Source organism: Notothenia rossii (assembly GCF_949606895.1).
Source record: "Notothenia rossii genome assembly, chromosome: 4".
Classification (NCBI taxonomy): Eukaryota; Metazoa; Chordata; class Actinopteri; order Perciformes; family Nototheniidae; genus Notothenia; species Notothenia rossii.
In genome coordinates this window covers 54,709,557-54,724,902 of record NC_136902.1, presented here as the reverse complement: position 1 = coordinate 54,724,902, position 15,346 = coordinate 54,709,557, and the positions used below count along the sequence as shown (strand labels likewise).

The following is a 15,346-nucleotide window of genomic DNA, read 5'->3' as shown; positions in this document are numbered from 1 at the left end:
AAAAGAAAAGTCAACATTGAGTGCCGAGTGTATAATGAGGATTGGACAGCTAAATATCTTTTCACCGATCTGCTACTGGCCCGGCCCGTCTGTCAAATTTAAAACTCATAGTGGCCCCCGAGCCAAAAAGTTTGCCCACCCCTGGTCTAAAGCATTTGTTATTTTTATTTTCCCCCTCTCATATTCAGTGTGGACAGATTGAGACAGCGTGGTGTCCAGAAAGCTGCAGAGACTTCAGGGAGAAACCTCTGTGTGATGGACGTCCTGTCTGTTGGTTTGGAGAGGACTGAGGGTCTTTCCTCAGCGAGGAGGACTAGGCCTGATGGAGGAGCCCATGCTGGGCAAAGCTGATACCGACTGCACAGGCCTAGTCTGTCACTTTATTTGACTAAATGTGTTTACTTATACATTTAATAGGTTTACACCTTCTGTCCATATGTGCGTTTTATTTAAAACATGTTTGATTAACTTTTGGTTCACATTTCAATAAATTGTATTTGCACTCCTTTTGTCCATTATTCTTACTGAAAATGTTAGATTACACATTCACATCTGACTGAAGATTGGCCCCATTTATTTGTGACGTTGCAAATGCTGCGGTACAAGGCACAAGTGATGTGAAGCTCATAAAGCGAGGCAAATAGAAATAATCAGCTGATGGAGTGTAGATGTGGAAATAGGTGCATTCGATCAGCTGACTGTTTTTACAATAAAAGTAGTTTCTTAGTTTACTGGTCTCCCCCAGAGTTTGCCGCTTGATCGAGATGCGCATCTCATCGGCCTCAGTGATGGAGATACACATCCCTACTGGAGACAGAAACACTACTACAAAGGACTTGTGAAAAGGCCTGTTTTTGAAAGGTCCAGGTGTTTTTGTTTTTTTAAGGTAAAAAAGAAACAGCATAATGCGCAGGACTAGTAGAGAGAACCAAATATGTAAAGCACTTTTTTGATGATTTATGATTTGCTGCATATAAGGAATAAAACAAAAATCCTCTGCGGTACCACATTGAATTGTAACATTATTTTGCCCCGAATCGCATAATGTTGAATCAAATCGTATCGCAACAGGGGTGAATCGTATCGTATCACATCGCCTGGTGTTTCAAATGTATCGTTAATGTATCGTTGGCAGCGTATCGAGATGCACATCGCATCGGCCTCAGTGATGGAGATGCACATCCCTACTGCACACTGTTAATAATCAAAACAAATGACCTGTCATGAAGCAGCAGCTGGGCTTAAAGCTGCTGCTTAGTCATGTTAGGTTTAATCTATTTTAATTAATTGAAATGGCAAAAGCATTCATCTTTAATCAAAAACATTTAATTGTTAGCTCCTCAACCGAAGACGTTTTGTCACCTGCTGTTAGATCTTGTAAGTCAATATACTTATTAAACTGCATTTCTTGAGTAATGCACTTGGTGATTTTCCACCAATGCCCCTGTTGTATGTTTTAGGTATTTAAAGCTTTATTAAATGCATCTAATATAAAGTCTCATCAAGGTGAACTTGACATTAAAAGATAACAAACCATATTTATCTTATCTGGCTTTGTCTTTACACAAGTAAAGGTAGCAAATGTACTTTACCTAGAGCTTTCTGGTACAAGTTAAAGCCTTTAAATCTTACTTAAAGGTGACCTATCATGCAAAAGGCACTTTTTGTACGTCTTTTATACATGAATATGTGTACCCGGTGTTCCAGGGAACTCACCAAGTGTCAGAAAACACAACCCTCTCTATTTTCCTCCATACCCAAATCTCTTAAAAAGGGGCTGCAACGGATCTGATACAGACTGATCCAGATTTGAACACTTCTATGACGCCACGGCTATTGGGCCAACTCCACCAATCAGGAGGAGACAGCCACGGACATTGCCGTTCGAAAGCGCTGGAGACGCTGTAGTACATATGCCAGGCCTGTAGATGGTGCTGTTCTCACAGAATCAGCCCATGAAAAGACAGTGTTAAATTGAGCGAAATGAGGAATGGCTAAAATGCATGATCTGTTTGGTATTTTGAAAAATAAAAAGTATAAATATGCCTTATATAGGTATGGTCCTACACTATATTATTCAAATATAGCATGATAGGTCCACTTTAATAGTACAAATGTACAAGCATTAATAAATACCTCAATATACCCCAAATAAAAGCACATTAGTAGCCTATCACCATCAAAATAAGTACCAAAATGCACAGGTATTTGTCATACAGGATGGCCCATTTCAGAATCATACATAATTATTGCCGCATTGATGTGTTCAGAGCTGTAATGTTGCAGAGCTAAAATTGGGGCTAATTTAAATATTAAAAGAAAATACTTCTGGGCTCATTTAAATAGTATGTCATACTATATTAGTTGAAACTTAAAATGGACATTTTGAGTAAAACTACCTCAAACTATAATTTAATATTTTGGCCTTACTGTAAATCCTGCATTCAAAATGTCACTCAAGTAAAAGTACAGAAGTTTAAGCATCGAAATTTACTTAAAGTAGTCGTCGTGCAGATTGGTCCATTTCAGAATAATATATATATGATGTGTTTTATAATGATTGATCATGAAAGTGTTCTCAAAGCTGGTAAAGGTGCAGCTAGTTTGAATGACTTTGTATACTGCAGGGTAGCTTGGGACTTTACTCCAGGTGGAACTAAAGTCTGATTCAACACTTGATTATATTTCACGTCATTCATCCACATCTGTAAAGTAACTAAAGGTATTAAATACATGTAGTGGAAAAATATTAAACGATTAACCTCTGAATTGTAGTATGGTAGAATTACAACAAAATTGTAAAGTACAAGTCTCTCAAAATACTTAAGTAAAGCACTTGAGTATTAGTACCAAGTGCTGAGTATCTACTTAGGTACATAACTGTAAACTATTATTGGAAACTACACTTGAACTAAACCACACCTTTTTTTTGGAAGTGCCTGTCAGAGAAAGCCCTGCAGCAGTGATAGCAGCACCCTCACCTGAGCTCAGGTTAGCTTCACTCACTGAACACATAGTCAGCAGCTATCAGTTAGCAGCTATCAGTTAGCATCATAGAGGTTAGCATGTAGTATGTACCTGCGCCTCTCCCACGGGGCGGGGCTCTGTGCAGTTCTGCTCTGAGTGACAGACAGAAGTAGCATTCTCTTTGGAGCAGTGTTCAGAGCACGCGGTGTTTTCGACATGATAAAGTCACTGAGTTTGTCGTCCGAATCCTCGCTGCCCTCCCCGGAGGATGACTCGGACTCGGTGTGCTCCGACGAGCTGCTGGGCTCTCAGTCCCGCCGCTGGCTGGCGGACCTCCTGACCGGGGACCTGCCCGCGGAGAACGAGGTAGTGAAGCTCGTCGGCCGGAACGGGCTTTTCGTGGACTACCACTTCCCCCTGGGAGAGCTGGAGCTGCAGGCCGTGGTCAAGTGGAAGCGACCAGTGGTAAAGAAAAGATCCACAGTTAAACCTGTATTCATTCTCTGCTGGGGGTAGCCTATACATGTAACCAAAGGTGGGAGAAGTAATCAGCTCTTGTAATTAAAAAAGTAAAAGTAGAACATCAACATACTTAAGGTACCAAAAGTAAAAGTAGTCCTTGTGCAGATTGGTCCATTTCAGAATAATATCTATGATATGTTTTATAATGATTGATCATGAAAGTGTTCTCAAAGCTGGTAAAGGGGCAGCTAGTTTGAATGACGTATACTGCAGGGTAGCTTGTGGTTTTACTCCAGGTGGAACTAAAGTCTGATTCAACACTTGATTATATTTCACATAATTTACCCATATCTGTAAAGTTATTAAATAACTATAGTGGAGTTGTACAAAATTGACCTCTGAATTGTATTGGGGTACAAGTACAAAGGAGCATAACATGGAAAGTATCAAGTACAAGTAGCCTACCTCAAAATATCCATTACATTTATCTGATACTTTGAGTTGCAGATAAGGCTATTAATATAACGGAAATAGAGTTAAATAAATGATGATGCAACATCATAGTCACATAAAATTACAATCAATCCTAGGGGGGAATTCCCAAGCTGCCCAATAAGGAGTTGAAATGAGCTCCTCCCTGGTGATAGCTGTTATATTAAAGTTATAAACTAATGAATGTATCACTAGTAGGGATGTAACGATATACCGAATATCGCGGTATCGCGGTAAATAAACTTCCCAATACCGTCGTGAGACTGACAAAATCTACCGCGATTTAAAAAAAAAATATTTTTTAAAAAATATATTTTTTTTTTAAACACTTTTTTTTTTTTAAACCTTTATTTAACCAGGTGGTCCCATTGAGATCATCGATCTCTTTTTCAAGAGAGACCTGTCCAACATGGCAGCAAGTAGGTTACAACATGAAAATAAAACAACAGATAACACAAAAGGACATCGTATTTACAGGGCTACATTTACACACCTAGAGACATTGACAAGTACCAACCATATATTTATATCTCGCCCTGTCAATAAGCCTGGCGTTAGACTTTTTCGCTGTCCGTCATTTTGACAGACAGGATCGTAAAATATCCGTCATAATCCCTTATTACCCGTCGGGTCTGAACAGTTCACGATAGAGCATGCTCGTGAACTGTCAACGGGGGGGGGGGGCGGTGTTATGCCGTGTGTGCATGCACCTCGCGGGACGCGCACAGCGTGAAACAAAACCTCCCAGACATGTATTGATCTGTACGGCAAAGTACGGTTTGGGAACTATATCATTTCCTTTTGGAGGGCATCCATAACACGGCATAACACCAGAGCCTCGCTGCGGGGAAACGTTGGCGCTGTTCCGAGTTTGTTCTAATCTGTCAAAATGACAGGCTGCTTTCAGACCCGCGACCACTGGTGTCCCAGCAACATCAGTACCAAGCGAGAGAGTTGTTTCCAGAGCAGGGGATATTGTAAATGCCCAAACACCCCAGCTTATAAATACCTGGAAATGTGGACATTCTCATATTCCTAAAAACCTGTCTGATGATGCTGAGTGAGTGACTAGTGAGTTTGAGTTGAGTTACTTGAAAAACTAAAGTGAAACTTGATTTATTTTATTGCAGGATCTGATTATTAAATGTCCTTGTTTATTTGTGAGATGCAGTGGCATAAAGAAAATGCTTACTTTGTTTGGTAGTACCAGTAGGTACAAAAACACTGGTTTTCTTGTTCCAGTCTGTTACTGTCACTTTGTTTTTGACACTTTAAAATACTGCTATCCTACAAAAAGGCTGTAAAAATCAGATTTATTATGTAATAAAGAAACATTTTCCGAGTAAAAAAATGTTTTATTGAAAAAAAAATGTATGATTTTTTTTTTCTTCCCTTTATTATTCAATATCGCGATAAATACCGTACCGTGGACTTGTTATCGCGATATTATCGTACCGTGAGTTTTTGGTATCGTTACATCCCTAATCACTAGGCTATTCATGTAGTTATATATTGTACACTATTCTGAAACAGCCCATTCTGCACAAGAGTGCTGTTGACTTTTGATAATTGATAATTGTTTAACAGATACTGTTGCATGTCGTTACACGTTTCACATATAATGAATAGTGTTATTACTCCAATTATATAATATATAAAATAATACATAATAATACACTGCCCACATTGTTTTTACTTGAGTAAATAATTGAGAAAATGGCTGGACTTTAAAATATAAAATCTTAATTAGAGTTAAGCATTAGAGTATGTTTACAGTGGTTATGCTACTTTCACTACCATACTGCAGTGACATAATCATTCCTTTATAAGAGGTGTTTAAATGACTTTTCCATAAATGATCAAGTACTCAACTAACAGTGCTCATTTTTGGTCTGTTTATCCATTGCAACATTAAGGAAGAATTTATATTTTATTTCCGACCTGTTAAACTTTTAGAAATGCAATGGAACCAGATCACTTCTGATAAACATGTGCCTTCTTTTGAGTCCTGACAGCAATATAACACTAACACTGTATTAAATCATTAGACACACTTTTTAAGGAATTGCCGCATATTAAATATTGACTCCTGAATTCAAATATTGAGAGAGTCATGGGGGTTTTACATGAAGTTTTCAATACTAAAAAGTTATATAACAGACTCATAATTTACAGTCAGTGAGTCACACACAGATCAGTCTGACTCACTTGTATTGGGCCTGCTGCGGCTCAGGGGTGGAGCAGCTCTTCCCCTAATCACAGGTTTGCTGTTTGATACCCGCCTCCTCCATGTTGAAGTCTCCTTGAAGAAGACACTGAACCCTCAGTTCACCTGTATTTTCATTTTATTCATATTAAGTTGAATAGAAAAAAGAGAAAACAGGAGGTTATCCTAGAGCAGGGGTCGGCAACCCCTGGGGGGCCGTAACCACGAGGAATAAGTGTGCAAAATATTTAAATTGTATTTTCGGATCCTGAACGAGACCGCCAGCAGAGCACGTCTCCCCCTGTAGAAGGAAGCCATGCACGCAGCGCAGCGCATAAGGATAGCTTCTTGGCCCCGCTCTCTTTAACTCCAGTCGACTTTCTGCTGCCTTCCTCCGTGGTGAAACGACCAAGGGTGTAGCGCACTTCACACATTGCAGTACCCATAAGGAGCTGTACATGCCGTTTTTGCGTGGCTGTGTCTTTAGTTGAAAGCCCAGTGGCGATCTGCTCATCTGTCATCGAAAATAATATGCTACACAGGGGCGGACTGGCCATCTGTGTGTTCTGGAGAATCATAGTACGTCCGCCCGTCAGCGAACCGAGCCGGTCGCCAGCGGCCGTTGTTGTTTCTGTACAAACAGTACTGCTTATTAGTTTGTATGTTGTATGTTACTGCTGTTGGTTGGGCTCATTTGAACTCGTTTATACTATTCAGTAGTTTAATCTGCAGCAATGCATCATATTCTATCAGATCATTTTCTGTTTGTAGTGCTGCTGTCCTGTTTGAACCACATGCCTAAAGAGTTGACTTATCCTGGGTTTCTCAGTGTTCAGCTTTCTGACCATGCATTTTACAGCTGATACAAAAATGCTTGTTTGTAAATCAGGAAGTATAAATCCTTGCATGCCCTTTTAACTATCGTGCAATAAAAAGTTGCTGTTCCAGCATTTGCAACAGCTTTCTCCTGTCACACTTCAAAGCATTTAAGAGAGTCTTCTTTTCTAACAAAGGAGGGCAGGGCAGGTCGGATAAGATAAAACCTGCGGTTGTAATAACAGGAAATGTATATGTGACCTGTTTGTACAGGATCTTTGTTGAGTAAATATGACATATAAAAGGTTCCTATCGATACATCAACCCCTGTGTAGTGGTGATCATTAGGGGTGCACCGAATGGGAAATTCTTGGCCGAAACCGATACCGAAAATAGGAAACAGTTGGCCGAAAACCGAATGCCGAAAGGCCGAAAATGATTGATAGAAATATATATATATATATATATATATATAATGTATACATTTTTTACCAATGTTGTTCAGCTGCCTGATTATGGAAAAATACATGATTATGGCAAAACTTAACTTAAATAATAATCACTATTATGGGTCCATAAAACATTTATTCAGCACTTTTGAATGCACACAGTACATTAATTCGAAGTCAAGTGCATTTTCTTTTCTCTGTAGGATAACTACAACAAAGTGCATTCAGAACAAAGCCAAGGTGCTTTAAAATAAACATCTAGGCCAGTAGGCCTACAACAAAATAGTGTAAATAAAGACTTTAACAGCCAGGCCTTCAACAACAACAACAAATGCACCTATAAGTGCATGCATACAAATGTGCAAACTGGATAAATCCACACTATTTACAAATGAAATTACAATTGAATTTCAAGAATCTGTAAATAAGGCTGTCTGTCCTCATAAGCAAAGTAGTAGACATTGTATAAAGATACATAAAGTGAAAACTGGATACAAAATCCACAATCAATTACAAATTAAATTACAATTTCAAGAATCTGCAAATAAGGTGGTCTGTCCTCATGAGCAATGTAAACAACATTGTATCATTTAGATACCGAAAGTACAATATATTGAACACTGTGCTGCTGTCATTTCCCCCTAATGATAACCTGAGATGGTGAATTATAACTCACAATGAAAATTGTTCAGGAAAGTGGGTATAGAGTAGACATGTAGAACTAGATAAGCTTATGATAAGCCAGCCTTGTCTACTTATTAAGGAAAAGTGGGAGGTTCTTTTTAATGAACATTAGCTTCTCTGCTTTATCACCCATAAATCTGTTCCTCTTCTCATAAAGCACATGAGAGGCAGCGCTGAACAGTCTCTCGCTGTCAGTGCTTGTGATTTGATCTTACTACGCATATTTGTCCGGGTGTTTTGATTTCAAGTGGTGGAGTAATCCCGAAGTGGTGAAAGTCTTTGCAGTTACACCCCCTTGAGAAATGTCAGCTGAACACGTTTTACAAATCGCAATCCGCGCCTCTTTCTCTGATATCTTTAAATATCTCCAAGCGGCAGACATGTTGGCTGTGAGCCAGCCGCGAGCATGGTCGCGCGCCGTGCTTGTCGCCGCGTTTTGATTACGTCATCACAACAACACATTAGCTTACCAACGTAACCCTGTTCTCTGACATTCGGTGATATTTTTTCGGTGCTAGAACCCTTTCGGCCGAAAGCCGAAAGGGCCTTTTTAACCATTTTCGGCCGATAATTTTCGGCGGCCGAATATTCGGTGCATCCCTAGTGATCATACATGTTGTCAGTGTCAATGTCACTGTCTATTATTGTGTTAACATTTCATAAAGTAGATATTGTTGTTGCTGAGAGGGGACCAAACAACAAAAATGTGTTACATGATAGTATGATGCAATCTATCAGTAATAACTAGTAAGATGTGTCTGTAAAAAAACAATTACAACATACAGGCTTTGAAAACTCTCATGCTGTAGTTATGAAACCCCTTCACCTCATATTCTCTCACATTTCCCTACATAATTTCCTCCAGACAATGAAACATGAAATGTGAATGCTCACAAAGAAGACACATAACGTCGTATGCAGATGATAACATAATAATATTATGGAAGTATGTTTGGTTTCACGAGACAGAGGTCAGTGAATGGTGTCAGTGGATAACAGAGGTGTGTTTACCTTCCTAACATGGGACAGCTACTCTCTTTAGGCCATCTTATTCCTGTTGAGACAGCCGAGAGGCTGAGAGGAGCGCAGACCAGCAGGAACAGCTTTACAAATAGGTGTTTGCTCAAAGATAATTGTAGGAGCCATTTCCTTAGATTATAGTATCTTATCTTTTTAGAGTATAACCTGAGATTCTGTGGTGTATATTATTTATTTATTATTTGAGTGCGTTACTCTGCAGGTCGAGATGCTGCAGCATAAAAGGAGAGGTGCTGCAGCCTACTGGTGTGGCTGACTGAAGCAAACAGTTTTTAGACCTTGCTGGTTGGGAGCGTCACAGCTTGGTTCTTTATTGTGCTTTAACATTGAAATATCAGTTTATATGAAAAATAGTTTCTTTAAAAACGTTTATTTATTTTTGCCTTTTTTGGAATAAACTACCTTACTTTTCAACCACATCTGGACATTTATATTCTACAAGCGTCTATTCGTCGGTCAGCCCCACGAGTGAATCACAAACAAAGGACAAAAAACAAATGGATATCGTGGTCACTACAATAATAGAAAGTATAATCTGACCTGAAACATTATACTTGACACCTTTGGGGGATCTTCAACGGAGGCGATCATGGTGTACAAACAGGAACCACAATCCTTTTTTCTTTTACAAAGAATGAATTTAAATTATTTTATTATAAAACATTATCCAAGATCCGAGCTATGCCTTCAGGTGCTACCATACCATCACACAGCCACTTGTTTGATGAATATAGTGTAAACCAAATATCATTTTGAAAACAAATAAAGTTTGCTATTTCTTTTTTTCTGGTAGGAAATTATTTTATTTTATTTAAGAAAATGAAATGTGCATGTGGTCCTGGCTATTTGTCTAAATGTGTCATACACATTTGGTCCTATCGTCACAAGCAATTTCCACCCATTTATTAATTATATGTTTTCAATTTGAGTGTTTCCTATCCCCTAAACCTCCAGGGATGTACACAGTTTAATACTGGCAACTTCTTATTATGGGAAATATGAAAACGTCTTTTAAAACTACAACTCCCAGTAGAGACGTGCCATAGATAGAGAACATGTTGCGAAACACAATAGCCAGCATTTGTAGTTCTGGGGACGGGGTTCGGGGAGGGGTGGACGGGGTAGACCCGTTCAAATCCAGTTTTGGACAGTCTGCCGTGGTTCCATCCCATTTTAATTGCTTTTCGACGCTCGGCGTAACCCTCGGAGCACACTCTCCAATCACAGAGCTTGCGGACTATCACGGGGTTTGTCAAGCGAAGCGGAGAGAATACTTACTTCCAGGTGTAATATTCTCTAAAGCAAATGAGCTGCTCCGACCCTCGGTCCTGACGGACTCCAACTTGTGTTTATTATTCAAACAAATAAATAAACACAAGGATAATTATGTGTTATTGTTGAGTAAATGGAGAATTGCACAGGGGAAAATAACGTATCTATTGTGGTGATTGACATTATTCACCCACGGATCTATGGGTTAGGGTATTGTTCTGCACAGACATTTTAGTGAGCCGGACTTCCTGTCTCCGCCGGTCTTCGCTTCCCGGGCATGAAGCTGTTTACATGTGTTTTGAGATGCTAAATAAAAGTCTAGCTTGTACCTTTGATACCCCGCCTCCGGCTCCCATCTCTCGGCTCCAGACTATGCCACAATTTTAGATGCGGATTTTGTTAAACTAATACGTTTGCGCTGTGGACCAACACTATACATTGACGGGGAAGGGGGTAGCAATAAAGATAACACCATTTTACACAACATAACAGAAATAATATCGATAGCAGCGTCCCTAGCAACCACCTTGGTAACAATGAAAACGTTGTATAGACACAATTTCCTGAAGTAATCTTCGTAATAACTAGCAAACTAAAGATCATGTATATCCACTGCACACATAATCTGAAATAACAACTCATATTTCTCGCATCAAATGACATCAAAACGCATTTTAATGGCCAAACTAACTTTAAAATAGGCATTTTACACCGAGAATAAAACAAAGTTCGGCCATGTTTTTTATTTTCTGCAGGGAGAAATTTGAAGATCACGTGACAGACGCCAGCCATTGGAATGAATGGTGAAAAAAAACGTAGGGATCTTACAATTTCAGAGGCGTTTTTGTAGAAATACTACGTCCTACGTTGTGGACCAACGTAGTTATTACACGTTTTTTTGTGAGACTGGGTTGGAGGACCGCATGAATGCAGAGGAAGTGCAGGAGAATATGGTCGAATATGATGCTTTGACGGAAAGTTTTAAAGACTCACACTTGTCATATCACATACTTTTAAACGAGGAAGAACAAAAACGTGAGAGTGAAGCTTGGTTTCAATCAAAATTGACTAGCATTGAAGAGTTTATCATTTTTGTGACAAGATGGCTGTCTGAGTGTAAAACAGGAAAGGAGGATTCTCTTTGGGAAAGTGCGTCTGGAGTCTCCAAAAGATCTCAAAGAAGTGAACGTTCATCAAGTTCATCTGCTCGCATCTGAGCAGAAGCAGAGAAAGCTGTGTAATGGCAACACTAACTTCATTAAGGACCAGGCATGCTTTGGAGGAGGAGGAGCAGGAGCTAGATAGAAGAAGGGAGCAACTAAGGAAAATAAAGGAAACTTTGGAGCTGCAATCCCAGTTAGAAGCTACTGATGCTAAAATCTCTGTATTCAACATTCTGGACACTCAAGACAAACAGCCAACAATGGATGGAATGAACGAATATTATGAACAAACAAAACAAAAGGATGTAATCTCTGCAAAGGAGGAGGAGTACACAAAGGATGAAAGAGTGGATATACAAGGTGTGCGGACAAAGGAAAGACTCCAGTATGGATACTCACTGCACCATCCTGCTCGAGGGAAGTCAAAGGCATCACAAAACCCCACTTTGAAACCAACACAACCACATGGAAAAGGTGAGCCAACAACTCAAGAAAACTCCATAAGAGACACAACTCTGTACAGCACATTACAAAAACAGAATGACATTACTGCCTCTCTAGTTCTGCAACAACACCATTCCTTGTTACCCCAAAAGGACATCAAGGTCTTTGAAGGAGATCCAGTTGAATACCGATCCTTTCTAAGGGCCTTTGAGCATGCAATTGAAGCTAAGACTCTCTGTGGTAAAGACCGGCTGTACTATTTGGAACAGTACACCAGGGGGCAGTGTCGTGAACTGGTCAGAACCTGCCTATACATGGATCCAGAAAGGGGATACCAAAAGGCTAAAGAACTTCTTCAAGAACATTATGGCAATGAGTTTAAAATTGCTAACGCATACATTGAAAAAGCCCTATCATGGTCTCAAATTAAACCTGAGGACCCCAAGGCTTTACAGGCTTTTGCATTGTACTTAAGAGGATGCTGTAATGCAGTGGTTCTCAAACTTTTACGTCATTCCCCACTTTGAACAGGTGGGCCTTTTCAAGCCCCACCTGTTCCTCATTGCTCCAATAAAATGGTAGGCCAAGCTTAAAATTGTCAAATGTATCGTTCTATAACAGGGGTCTCCAACCTTTTTTAGGATGAGAGCTACTTTCAAAAAATAAAACAAGTCGTGAGCTACTTTTACTCCTCTTTTTGGTTTTTTTGCAGTGTATATATTTAGCACATTTTAACATTATTATATGCTATCTTTAACCTTTGTGTGCTGTTTGGGTCTGTGGGACCCGTTTTCAGTGTTTACTCAAATAAAATGTATGCAATTTAATTATTTTAACCTGCTTTATTTGGTGGTGGACGTCACATCCTCAAGTCTAGGGTCCGGGGGCATGCACCCCCAGGAAGATGTTTTTTAAATGTTGAAGTTAAATGCATCAATCTGGTGCACTTTGAGCTAGGGCTGCTCAATTAATCGTATTTTAATCGCAATTACGATTTTGGCTTGTAACGATTATGAAAATAACATAATCGAAATAAAACGATTTTATTTTATTCAGTTGAATTATACTTACAGTTCAGGGTAATCAACTGTTAAAAATATACTTTTCAAATAATTTTCTTCAATAAATTGATGTTTTCAAAGTAAATGGTTAATCGTTTTTAATAATCGTGATATCAATTTTTGACCCACAAAATCGAGATTATGATTTTTGCCATAATTGAGCAGCCCTACTTTGAGCCCAACATGAATTCATGGATACAGCTCACAACACTCAGATGTAAGGGAGCTGTACAGATGTAGCACTGAATTTCAGACTCCAGCTTACAGCTTCCTGCCTACGACCTGCCAAAGACCAGTATAGAGGAATGTTAAGCCCTCCCACTATTTTCCAAGAGGGCGTTGCCAGATTTTCAATTTCAGGTTTTAACCAGGAGATGGCACTTCATTCACAAATACAGAAAGACAAGTTTCATGGACTTTCAGTTGTGTTTTGAAGAGCATTTGAACACATCAATATTTTAGATCCACTAAAGTATATCTAATCTTGTAATTCAATAATATATAGTCTTTATATATTAAATAATTATAATGTAAATGTTTACATTACACTTCTTTATTTGTTATGCTCATACTTTTACCTTTACAATCGTTTGCTTTAACATGCAGTATATTTTTTTTTGTATATTTTTGTGTTTGCTTCCTCCTGCTCCCTTTCGGACACATACTGTATGATTTATTATTATTATTAATATGAAGATATTTTTAAGATAAGATGAGATGTTACTTTATTGATTGAACATTTTAGTTTAGAATGTGCTGTCCCACGGTAATTCAGAAGGCTCACTGGTCACATTCCGACCATTATTTAAAACAATAGGTGCTTTCACACCGTCTACAGTTTGATTTGTATAGAGGGAGCTCTGTCAGTTTTCGAATTACCCATTTGCTTTTTGGGGAGCCCTATTTTTCAGAGCACATCCTGCTACTAAATATGTCACACGCACGCTCTGTTGACTGGCGCAGCAGCGCGGATGCGATCAATTGCTATAAAACACTCTTCTACTAATACAGACGGTGTCACTATGCCGGCAGATGTGGCCGTTGTTGAAGCCTCTTCAGGCTCCGCATCGGCAGGCCTCTCCCTCGGTGTGGAGCTGTCAAGCTTGACCCTAACGCCGCTTACAACCGGCCAACTAAAAGTTGTTTTCCGTTCACGTTGTCATTTTTAGACTCCTTCGCTTCTTTGCTTGTGAATCCAAAAGCTGTGACGCTTGGCTGTTTTTGTTTTGCCATATTTTTTATTACAAAGCCAGAGTTAAAAAAATATCAATATGAACATTTCAAATACCGCGCCGGCATCACCGCCATAACCTTAGCAACTAGTAAGAATGCAGCGCCGCCACGTACAGATGGCAACACCCAGACATATTCACAAATATAAAACAAATATTCAGAAACTGTAATGAACAATAACTATTATTTATTTCAAGAACTGTTATTTACAGAAACTCAACATTTCTAATCTGTGTGACACAAATATGCACGATTGTTTTGGGCTCCCCCTATTTATCTCAAAGTCAGCCTTCAGGGGAGCTCCCTCCCTCTTCGGGGGAGCCAAGCTCCCCCTAGCTCCCCCCCATTTCGAACAGTGTCTGTGGCTGAATGGCCAGCGATTAGGTGCGGCGCATTTATCATAGGTGATCAGAGCTAACTGCCTGCCGTCAGATTTCATTTAAAAAACAGATCTGATTTTAAGACTATTTCTGCGCTCATAAAGAATGATAAGAATAAGAATAATGCGTATAGAACTGGTTTAATTCATTAGTGAGTTTATTTAACACTAGAACCGCCAATCGGGTCAATTTGTGTGATGTGTGTTGTGTATGTGCAATGTAACTTTTTTTCAATAAAATATTAAAGTCTCCCAGTCAATGACTTTTCCTGAAAGTGTGTTATGTAGCACCCTATGTTGTTAAAAATTGCATTCTAATAGCGGGATTTGACGGGTTTAGGTAGGCCTATACAAAAACCTCTGGCGGTTCTAGTGTTAAGGTAATTAGGTACAGTAGAAGCCCTTTTTTATCAGTAACGAATTTAGCAGTTGAACATAAAAGTCAACTAACTGAGGGTCACTTGCAATGACAGTGTTGTGTCTAACTGTAAGCTTGTCACTCAGAGTAACCTACCGTTAATTTAGCTGCTGGAGAAGAAAGATCAAGGGGGGAGGGGGGGAGAGAGCTGTGGTTGATGGGCCATTAGTTATGTAAATACACAGCTGAGAGCTGCCGTTTCATTCAGACTGTTTAAAAAACGGTAACAACGGACTATTTTTCTTAGTGGATGCATGTCAAT

The 15,346-nt window shown here is 39.3% G+C and overlaps 1 protein-coding gene across 1 annotated transcript in view; it reads left to right on the top strand.

Moving 5' to 3' along the window:
- The first annotated feature begins 3,010 nt into the window (after nucleotides 1-3,010).
- Nucleotides 3,011-15,346, top strand: part of LOC307035798 (calpain-9) — an 81,819-nt gene continuing 69,483 nt past the window's right edge. The window contains exon 1 of the mRNA XM_079675500.1: nucleotides 3,011-3,432. Coding sequence (XP_079531626.1) covers nucleotides 3,184-3,432 — 249 coding nt within the window. The 5' untranslated portion in view covers nucleotides 3,011-3,183. The remainder of the gene's footprint in view (nucleotides 3,433-15,346) is intronic.